Source organism: Monopterus albus, unplaced genomic scaffold, assembly GCF_001952655.1.
Source record: "Monopterus albus unplaced genomic scaffold, M_albus_1.0 scaffold160.1, whole genome shotgun sequence".
NCBI lineage: Eukaryota > Metazoa > Chordata > Actinopteri > Synbranchiformes > Synbranchidae > Monopterus > Monopterus albus.
Genome location: NW_018128040.1, coordinates 134,134 through 146,085, shown reverse-complemented (window position 1 = coordinate 146,085; position 11,952 = coordinate 134,134). Strand labels below are relative to the sequence as shown.

The 11,952-nt window shown below is 38.1% G+C and overlaps 1 protein-coding gene across 1 annotated transcript; it reads left to right on the top strand.

The window, feature by feature from the left end:
- Positions 1 to 339: 339 nt before the first annotated feature.
- Positions 340 to 5,550, top strand: ehf (ets homologous factor). Its single transcript, XM_020615214.1, has 8 exons — positions 340 to 451; positions 946 to 1,203; positions 2,389 to 2,433; positions 2,533 to 2,577; positions 2,669 to 2,734; positions 2,917 to 2,961; positions 3,042 to 3,234; positions 5,451 to 5,550. Exons 1-8 carry the CDS (start codon positions 376 to 378, stop codon positions 5,548 to 5,550), a joined length of 828 nt encoding a protein of 275 aa, XP_020470870.1. The 5' UTR covers positions 340 to 375.
- Positions 5,551 to 11,952: the final 6,402 nt, after the last annotated feature.

The following is an 11,952-nucleotide window of genomic DNA, read 5'->3' as shown; positions in this document are numbered from 1 at the left end:
TACAAAGCAGCACAGTAATTACGGAATAAATACACTGAAGGGTCACTGCTAAAAATAATAATATTAATCCCGCAAAATATTAAAAGTAAGATTTTATCTTATGAAAATGTTAAGGATGACAACTTTATTGTACCATACATCAGCTGCATGTAAATATTACCAGATTATTTTGTTAATATTCAAAGTAACATCGCAGTGTAACAATAGCAGTCATAGCTGTTTTGTGTGTGTGTGTGTGTGTGTGTGTGTGTGTGTGTGTGGATGCCCCAAGGCTGTAAAGATTATTATTTTGTTTTCAATCTGTCCATGCAGTAAATTACTCCTCTCCTGCCTCAGACCCCAGGCCATGCGACATCAGAGCGTAGCAGCTACAATATGAGCATAACTCCAACCACCACCTTGGACAGCCAGCTGACCTCTTCCTGGGGCCCTACTAACTCTTACCCTGATGGTGAGACTTACAGTATCACCCATACTAACACACTCCTAATGAATCCTACTCTATGCATTCTGCACTTGTGTGAATATGTTGATTAAACTGTCTGAATAATATCCTAAAATGCCCCAAGAAAATATGCTAATTTGGTTCTGCTGAAGGTTTCTGATTGCTCTTTATTCAACAATCCAATTCTCTGACTGGTTCTGAAACTGCAGAGCAAAATGAAAATCATTCAACAATTAGCAACTGATTTATTGCTCACCTGGTGAGCCCAGAGCTCTGAAACACAAGGCACAATTTAAAGATTCCCAACTGAGAAGTAGCTCAACAGCTCTTTCAGTAAACTGCTCTGCAGATTAATTATTGACTAATACCTTCAGTGGTGGAATTCATGTTTCCCTCATCAGGTGTATATTTACATTAAAACAAATTTAAGTCAGTCAGGTAAGCAAATGCAGTTTTTAGAATGGGTTTACACACTGTTAACCATTGATGTCTGTCCCCAGTTCCTGCAGTGATGCCTGGTTACACAAGCCACCTGTGGCCTCATGACACCCCCCCTCAGCTCTGGAGTAAATATCAGGTGTGGGAGTGGCTGCAGCAAATCATGGACATACACCAGATAGATGCTTCCAGCATTCCCTTCCAAAACTTTGACATGGATGGCCATCAGCTCTGCAGTCTGAGCTACCAGGACTTCATCCATGCTGCTGGCAGTGTGGGGCCCATTCTCTTCCACAGCATCACAGAGCTCAAGTGGAGCGGTGCGTCAGAAAGTCTATGTCGGGGCGCTGAAAGGGAAAAAAATAAAGATAATTAGTCCTGATAAAAGATTGCTGGGTGATTTGGGTTGGGTCTAGAACAGAGTCCTGATGAAGTGTTGCTGAGAAGAGATCAAAGAGCCAGTCAGGGGTCGTACTGCATGGTGCTGGAGAGGAGTGAAGGAGTGCTTAAAGCCGGGGAGATGATGGATTTGTTGTTTGCTTTTGCCAAAGCAGGGTCTTCTAACAAAACACAGAGGGGGTGTGAAGCTTGGCAACATGCTGAGAAGTGGCTCATCTGCTGTTTTCAAATTAGAGTTTGAGGGTTATTGCAGACAGATGGGAGTTCATAGGTCTAAGGCTTCACCTGTGGGCTTTTGACTATAACTATTATGTGCAGCACTCTATTTGTCATCTGAAGTTAATGGCATTTCAGAACTCCAGTACTGACAGGAAGCCAGGCATAACAGGTTTAACCTCCAGGTTACGTTAAACAAAATTAGAACACAATGGTGTTATTGTTGTTGTTGGCATTAAGACACCAGCTCACTGTCATGGGACAAGGTGTTGTATTTTTATACCATCAAATACCAATGTCCAAATGACTGTGATACCTGGGTATAACTATCATACAAACCCGAGGCATCTGTGTGGTGAGACTGGAAACTTTTAGTGCCAGTGCTTCTCAAAATCTACACTTGGTTAGTTTTCCTGTGTTGATTTCTAAAGAATAATGCTTGTTGTTATTTCTCTGTTTCTTCTCTTTTTATTGTGAAGAACAATAAAAAGAGACAAGAATGCATAAGAAGTCATTTTTCAACCCAGTTTTCATTCTTATTGTTCCACTGTTATGAAAAGAGCAAATGTTTTGGTTCTGAAAATGCAGCATCATCCACCTGCATGGGCTGCAGAACAGTGTCTAAACCATACCATGCATACAATACCATAAAGCAATGCAACATGTTAACTACTATAGCTGCAGCCTGCAGTCTCTAACATGCAATTTAGGGCTCTAAAGAGGCTTTTAATACTTTACACAGTGACTTGGTTCATAACTTTTTGATGTCTCACCATGAAAGTGAAAGTGAATAATCAGTCTTAAGGTATAACCAAACAGTGATAAATTTAATTGCTTGTAATTTTTCTGATTTGTAATTTACTTTCATCCTCCTTCTCATCTCTCCACAGGACAGTACCATGTGGAATTAGAGCAACTGGAACTCAAACCAGAGTGTAAGTGTTTCTCAAACAAGTTATAAACGAATGAAATAACATTAATACATTTATTTTATCTTAATATATTCTGTGTTGCTTACCCTTTTTCTTTTGCAGTAGATTTCTCCTGTTCATTTCCAGATGCCAGCTACCCACCTGGAGGTACTGTAAATGTCTCAGTCTGCTGCAGTACTACCACTCATGCTACATTTGAAATATATAACATTTGCTCTTTTTTTCTCTGTTAACTTAGAGATCTATGATCCTCCCATTCACTCCTTTACACCTGCACCTGACTCTCCCTCTAGTTCCAGTGCTGGTAAGAAACTCATTATATATCCAACACAAATGACTATTACCTAAGCCCAAAACCACCATGCTCCTTTATGCTATCACACTGGAGGTAACCATATTCTCAGCATGGTCTCATTTTCTTGGAGTTCCAAATCAGCTAAGGCCTCGGCAGAATCATTCAACAATAATTTCATTTCTGTTCCTCAGACATTAAAAGGTCTTACAGTCGTTCTCATCAGGTCAAAAAACACAGTAAGTGAAATCAGTGTGTACTTAACATTTTATTATTATGTATTTATTCTTACCATTAAAACTACTTTTTTCACCCACAGACAGGGGGACCCACTTGTGGGAGTTCATCAGGGACATTCTACTGAACCCAGAGCGAAACCCAGGACTCATCAAGTGGGAGGATCGCAAAGAGGGGGTTTTCCGCTTTCTAAAGTCGGAGGCTGTGGCACAGTTGTGGGGCAAGAAGAAGAATAATAGCAGCATGACCTATGAGAAACTTAGTCGGGCAATGAGGTACACCGGCACAGCTACCATACATACAGTTACACACATGCAAAACTGCATGTCTGCATACTCGTACAGTAAACAAATACTCGCACAGCTACAGTATATAGCACTAACACAAGGCCCTGTGGGTAAAGGTTTGTAGGAAATGACTTCAGAAATCCTTGAAGAATTTGAATCTCCTCAAAGTATTAGTGTGACTTAAGTGCTGATAACTAAGACAGCCATAACTTTTAGATCTCACAGATTTTAATATATTTAGTAGAGATTGCAGCGACTAAATGTTATCATGTAGAACGTAGCTTTTTTTGTGTAACTTTTTTCTCTGTGGTAGTGAAACTCAAAAACTCAAAAGCTTTCAGTACAGTCAGCATCTACACTATCACAGTTTGTTTTTTTTTTCTTTAGTTTTGCAATGAACTGTAAAATCTGTGATAAGACAATAAATTCACACTGCATTGTTCCAAATCCAGTTTACTTATAGTAGCAGCTTGTAAAGCACTTTCTACTGAAAAGGAGATACTGTAACAACCAAAAAAGTGACTTTGATGCAAGTTGAGATTCCTATAGGCAATATCATTAAGAGTTAGACATCTAAAACTAGTAAACTCAGCCTTTTAAAATACATATTTAACATTCCCCATCACTGATTACCTAGAACTGACTCATTTTAAACTGCTATATGTTTTCACCAAATGAACTGACATGGTCCTTTCCTGAGAAAGGTTGCCGCAGTACTCACAGTTTTACATTCAAATGATTAAATCTAATGAGCTTAACGTCACTGTAGTGAACTACAAAATGTTCCTACGGGTATTGTCGCTGTGACCACAGAGCTGATTTTTTATTTACTGTGGTGTAGCAGAAGGATGTGGAGCTTGATGGCATCTCCAGACAGACCGGTGCTCTCTGTTATGAATAACAAAAGCAAAGGAGCAGCATCCAAACCAACTTTGTCTCATACTTTTTTTTTTCATTTGTATTACTTTAATTAAATCAAAAATGTGTGTACCTTTCATAGGCTTTTTCAGTACAATATTTGATATATTTCTTTTGTCTCAGGAAATTCAAAACATATTTTTAGAGAGAACATAATTTAAAAAATGGCAGAACTGATTTCTTTTTTTAATTTATTTTGCAGTGGCCTTTATAAAGTAAAATTTCTAAATACTTATTCATTTTAATGGATTTACAGGCAGAGGTCGAGCTGGGGGTGGAGGCACAGCCACCCCTGGCTAAGGTCAGCCCACCCTTCTGACCACCCCTTACTGCACAATATTTAGCATCGCTAATTTTTTTCCATGCAGAACCATTTCTCCTGGGGATGCTTTTTAACAGAGCACTCAAATAGCTCTTACTCACTCTGCATTCCCACCTGCAGCCCAACTTTGAGGGGGCATAAGAGACAGTTCTGCTGATGTAAGATAAAACCAAAGTCACTTGTGGCTGTATAACTGGAAAGACGTTTTACTGCGAATAGGTTAAACTGTTTTATGAGTAGATCAATTGTAGCAAAGCACAGGTTTGAAAAACGTACAAGCTAAATAATGTGCTAATTAATGTGCCACCCTAAAATGAGTACTGGCCCCAGTCTGGCCACCCCTGTGAAAATTATCTGGCTCCGCCACAGTTTACAGGCATTATTAATAATTATGCCAGGAAAAAAATTATAACATTTTAAAATTATCCAGACATGGTTGATGGCCTGCTCTTCCTCAAACATATTAGATCGAATAGAAATCATGGGATTATAGCAGCAACTAAAATCTAATGCACTAGCTTTATTAGATAAGGTAGAGTTTTCTAAAATAAAAAAAATAAAATAAAAAAAAACTTTTACTGTGTTTGCTGTATGTTTAAATTATTTGCTTGTGAAATTGTGTGGAGGAGTTGCAAATTCTGTTTAAGCACTTATAACAGTATATAGCTAATTCACTTAAAAGGTCAGCTGAAGTGTTAGCACTATAGTAAAATGAAGTGATGTGTCATGTGTCAAAGCACTTTAAAAAATTTTTTACTGTACAGTATCACTGAAAGTGGATGAATTTAACATTTGAAGAGCACTGAAGGCAGGGAAACTGGCAGATGATCAGTCAGTGTGTCTTAGCAATGAAAGCAACTGAAATGTCATTTAAACAAAGTGAAGGAAAATATGGTGGAATGCAAAACTGTTAATAAGAATAACTGAATAATTTGCTAACCAGTTCTTTTGTCCTTTGGTACAGATATTACTACAAACGGGACATCCTCGAGCGAGTAGATGGACGGAGACTTGTTTACAAGTTTGGAAAGAATGCAAGAGGATGGAGGGAATCTGAGAAGTGACAATTTCATTACAGTAATTTATGTTTTCTTTAATGTTGTAAGCAAACTTGATGTTTTAGTTTCACTGAAGATATGTTTAAACTGTTTACACTTTGGTAAATGTGTGTTTGCCTCATTCATTTTTTGTTAAATTAATTCCTTTGCTGTGACAGTGCACTGAGGTGTTCTTTACTGTACTTTTGCTTAGTACACCTTGTCAAATCTCACGCACATGTTTACATAAGATGCAATGAAAAACTAACAAAAACAAACAAACAAAACCCCACTACCAAACTTGTTTTTCTTGCATTTTTTCAAAGTCCCAAAGGAGTTTTGTGTGTTGACTGTTTTAACATTGATACTGTGAAGTGTCTTTTGGGAAGGATGCTTGATCGTTGCACTAAAAAAAATTATAAAATAACACACCACAAGCATAATGCAGCAATGAAGTACAAGAAATCATAAACAAGTAGTAAACTATAAAATTTTACAACAAAATAACAGTGTGGTTTATTACTCTGGACAGTTGCGTACATGAAAACTTGCCCAGCCACTAATAATTCATTCAGTACCATCCATTCACCTCAGCTCATTGTGGTGTCCCACCTAAAACTCCAGGCAAGTGGGGCAACCTTCTCCCCCGATAGTTGAATGTGACTGAATTAAACTTAAAAAAATGTAGACCTGTCAACATTTAAATTCAATCATTTTATATATGGCACTATAAATTCTAAACATTCATATGCATGTAACCTGTCATGCACATGCACATGCTGTATCGCAGGCAACCCCCTTCCTGAAAATATCCTTGTATGCACATGATATGGTTTGTTTTTTTTAGTCCATTTCATACTTTGCATTCATTGAACTCTAAAGACAATGTGTAAAAGTTTGTTAATAAAAATAAAGGTTGTGATTGTTTTCATTTTGTGTACAGATTGAATGTTATTGTGTAAATGAAGAACAGGACAGTTCATGAAACTAACTTGTGAGATTCCAAATATTCTGCAGTAGCTGATCAGCATAAATCAGCATTTTGGCTTCAGTCCTTTCTAAAATTCACTTCTTTCTGCTCAGACTTAATCAATATTAACTGTCAACAGCGTGAGATAGATTTATAGTTTTAACCTTGGTTCCCACTGAATATCACGCAACTTTGACTTTGAAATGCCATGAACTTAGAGACAGTGCAGGTTGTTTCAGTTTGAAATGCCACACAGTTAATTGTTCACTAGTGCGTGCCATAGCTGCCATGCTAGTTCCTGCAGGCAGAAGATGAATGACGAGTTCTTGATGTCCAACAAGATAAAAGCAGTGTCAATAAAAGGCTCCTTTCTTTGGCCTGTGTTCACAAGCAAACCTCTGTGTAATCTTCACTCTGGCTTTTGTAACCCTTCTTTACATAGTGTGACACTGACTCACACCACATTCTGGTATTATCTTTTTAGATGGCTTCACAAGTTGCTCACTACTTCGTCTCTGATTTGAGGAGGATGTTTTTGTTTTCCATTAATGATCGGATGAAATAAAGACATTTGCATACAGAGACAACGTAATCAGTGACTGCTTCTGCCGAGATCAAAACAATAGCTGACTGTCATATTATCATATTACATGAATCAACCAAACAATATAATTTAAATTTAAGTCCATCATATCCCATTTTTTAGATTTTATTTACATTATTCACATGTAACAATCATAGTTAGCAGCTTATCCAGAGCAGACCCATATGCATTATTCATTTGAAATGTCAACAGAATGACTTGCCGCTAAAGCATAGTTTTCACTAAAATAAAAGGAGAAGCACTTTGAATTGGATTTGTCTATTGTTTAACCATTATTGTACATAATTTATCGTGCTGGCCATTATAACACAGACACTTCTAATGATCAGACACACAAAGATACTGACATCTCAAATCAGTTTTATTTTGTAATAAAGTGGAGGGTCCTGTGAGCTGATAGTGGGACATGTTTGGTATGACCGATTGAAGATATGTGAACTGTTAGGCAAATTGTCCAGAATGGTCTGACTTCTGCAGGAAAGAGACAGGAGCTTGATTTTCCTAACAGACCACTGCCCTCTGAATGCAAACCTTGACTTTACATAGTGTGTGAAGGTTCATGAAAACCGCTGACATTTCATTCAAATCATGCAAGGAGCTTTGTGTTTGAGTCTCTGAGGTCCAAATGGTTCTCAAGAGTAAGATGTAAAAGAAAATAAAGAACCTGAGAAATATGGGAAAGCACCATTAAACCAGTGTAACAAGTGCTTACAACATTTGGTTGGCAGGTACTGGCAGCAGACACATGATAGCACACAGACAAACATGCACCCAAACTGGTTGTAATAGATCTTGGAAAAGAAGGAAAGCATACATGTACCTGACAAGAGATACCTAATCCATGTGTGTCACTTCTGCAGCGAATGGTTTTGTTTCACAAAAGCTGCATTATATTAGGAATAGTGCAGACAACTGTCTAGGAAGATGACAACACCGATAAAGACTGGATGACCAAAAACATTTTGTCTTTAGCAAATAAGAGGATTTCTTGTCACTGAGTGTAATCCTCTTTTGTGATCATTAAAAAGGACAATGTAGAATGCCAGCTCTTCTGAGCATGGTGGAAACACTACATATACTGTAATGACAACAATATGTGTGTACAGTAAATTCAAAAATTCAGAATAAAGTACCTACTCTACTCTAAAGGTGAAACTGTATATTGGCCTCCTCCACTGTGGGTTATTTAGGCTGCACAGGAAACAATGGCTTCCTTTGTCCTGTAAAAGACAATTTTAAAAAATTTGCCCAAAAATGCCTTTATCTCTTATTGTCAGAAAAAATATATTTAGATTTGAATAAGCCATGGAAGAGCTATTTTATTATTTAAAAGCAAATGTATTAATTTAATCAGATATATGCAGGAGGAAGAACAGAGCGGTGATAAAAGATAACCTAAACATGGCCATATAGTATAGACAGCCAGCTGGAATTTCATGTCTGTCTGTGTCCCATGCCTGCTCAGTGGGCCTATTGTGTTCTCTCAGCAGCTTATCAGGCCCCTTTATCATTTTCTTTTCACACTTAAATGGACCTGTGAAGCATGCATCCCAAATTACGGGTTGGACAGATTAGAACTGCTTCAGTGATGCAGCTTTAATGTTTGAGGGCAGTAATGTGTCATAGTTCACTGACAGGTGAGAACAAACACACCATAATTGTATGAAAGACAAAGCAACATAGGGTATAAGGATGGTATAAAGGTTAAAAAAAATTAACTGGTGACTGATCAATGGTAAAAAAAAAACCCCAGCTAAATCTCCATTTGCAAAAACAAACATTTTTACCCTTTCACACATGTTGGTCATTACAATTATTCACAAGCCATTTTCTTCTATGTGCAGATGTTAGCTACTACAGTGGACACTACTGCATTACTTCATCAGCTTCTACCCAGTGGCCACCAGTTGTAACTGCAACAAAAATTTATTTTACCTTGTCAACACTTCTGTTGCATGTAAATAAATAAAAGATTAAAATAGAGTAACACCTAATGAATAATATATAATAATATTTCAAGTATTGATTTCATTCATTTTCTACCACTTAGTCCCTGAACGGGGTCACGCAGAGCCAATCCCGGTCGGCAATCGGGCGAAGGCGGGGTGCACCCTGGACAGGTCGCCAATCCATCCCAGGGCTAACACATAGACGAACAACCACACACACGCACTCCTATGGGCAATTTAGAGACACCAATCAACCTAAGCTGCGGGAGGGAGCCGGAGTACCCGGAGAGAACCCACGCAAGCACGGGGGAGAACATGAAAACCCCACACAGAAAGGGTCCCAGGTGGGGCCCGAACCCGGAAGGCAACGGCGCTAACCACTGCGCCGCCAAGTATTGACTTCATATAAGGAGTAAATATTGATTAACCATATGTCCATTTATTTGGAACCAGTCCCGGCTGTCACTGCAGGAGAGACAGGGTACAGTCTGGACAGGTCGACAGTCTTTCACAGGGTTGACACTTAGAGACAGACAACCACTCACACCCACATTCATTCCTACAGGCAATTTAGAGTCAGCTGTATGTCTTTGGACTGTGGGAGGAAGCTGGAGTGACCTATAAAATAGTGGAGGAATTTCCCTTGAATTCAGTGATGATGAATATAGTGATAATGATGATGAATGGCTGCCAAAAAAAATTGGGTTCTTCAATTGCTGGTGGAAAGTAACTAAGAACATTTATGATATAATTCTAAGACTTTATGGATCCAAAATTCACAAGCTACCTCACAGTACTTCAAATTAAGGCAATTACCTGATCACTCAATCACCAGGTCAGCTGGCAAGTTGTATATTCCTATGTACTTCACTGTAATGGCTTCCCCAGACAGCAGCCCAAATGTTGTACTTGCTTGCATTGTGACTGAAATGATGTTTATTCTAAGCACTCTCAGAGGCTAACGATTGCCCCTGGTGATGCTGTTTCGTTTCCTCAAATCTCTACAATGGAGGCAATGATAGCAAAATTTGCACTAGTTATAGAGTCAGTGTACCCACTTTTAGGAGAAATACAACAATTTCAAAAATCCCGAAGTTATCCCTTAAGTAAAGGATATTCCATATATATACAGGTATGTATCCCTCAGGTACAAACAGACAGGAAGGTACTGGCCAAAACAACCAGACATTGTGGTAGTAGGGTTAGACTAGGAACAGAATGAGGTAGTGGTGATAGACATAGCAATTCCAAATGACTGCAACATCAGAAAGAAGGAGCATGAGATGCTGGAGAAGTACCAAGGCCCGAAAGAGGAACTGGAGAGGATGTGGAAGGTGAAGGCCAAAGTGGTCCCAGTGGTGACAGGAGCGCTTAGAGCTATTACTTCTAAATTTGAAGAATGGCTCCTAAAGATCCCAGGAACAACATCAGAGCTTTCTGTCCAGAAGACTGCAGTGCTAAGTACAGCTAAGATACTGCACAAAATCTTCAAACTCCCAGGCCTCTGGTAGAGGACCTGAGGTTGAGGAAAACACACACCACCCCGTAGCAGTGAGAGCGGAATTTTTAGAGAGAGAGGGAGAGAGAGAGAAAGAAAGCCTACAAAATATAGAAATATAGGTTGAAACAGTATGCAGCATAATTCAGCACTGTTGGCTTTTCCATTGGCCTGAACAGTGTAAAAATGTTGAAATATTTGTTAAACAGCATTAAAAAACACAAAGGAAAATAGGGAAAAGATATTTAAAAAATCCTGAGACACTATGTCATAAGGGTTACGAAGTCAAAACAGGAGGAAGTATTCATGATAAAGGCTTTGTTTGCTTGATACAAAGTTTATTTCCTGCTCAGATTTTTGGACTTTCCATTACTGTGATTTCGAAATTGCACCTTTCACCTTTAACTCATCCAATAATTTATTTGTTTACATCACAGAAACCAAATCAGATGTAGATCATGTTGTTGCATACACTTTTATATACAAACATGTAACAAATTAAATGAAAACTCAATCTAAAGTGTATTAGTGCAGTGCTGGGCCACCATGTGGGCCAGCTTCACAGCACCTTGGCATACCATTCTTTTGAAAGATATCTCTCCAAGACTATCATCAAAACAACAAACTACGTTGTGATGATAGTCTTGGAGAGTGCTGTCTAACCTGACAGTCCAAAATATTCCATTTGTATTCAAGTGGGTTGAGATACGGTGACTGTGAAGGCCAAAACACATGATTCATGTCATTATCATACTCATCAACCCATTCAGTGAACATCTGTGCTCTATGGATGGGACATGCCATCCTGGAAGAGATTATCAGTCAGTGCTCATTTAGTCAGGCTTTTCCTTTACACTATACTGTACATTTATATATCTAAAGGATATCATTTCCTCTGGTGAAAAAAAAAATAGCTGATGATACGTAAAAAGTGTCTTTATACACATAAAACATTTTCATATTTATTTATTTGTGTGTGTAATGATTTTCTCAACTGTTGTTAAGAAAATAAATTCAGATGGAATGACTTTCTTTATTTTTCATTGAAGTGCAATTGTACATAGTATTTGGTGGGAACCTGTTTTGATATAATACATTTATTTAGAGCCCGCACATTAAATAAGCACAATAAATACACTAAAACATAATGATGTTAATTATGAGCATTAGCCCCTATCCCAAATAATGTTTTGAAACTTTATTTTACAAATTCTAAAGAAACCCCTACATTCTCCCCAGCTGAGGGCAGCAGATCACTGAGCACTGGGAATTTCGACAATTTTTTCATGATTTGAACGCAACAAAAAAACAAAACAAAAGCCCTCGAAGGACCCAAACAGCTTAGTTGTTTTAGCCTGCTCGATTATTTCTAAAATAATCACTACTACATTTTTTGTGCAAAATAAAT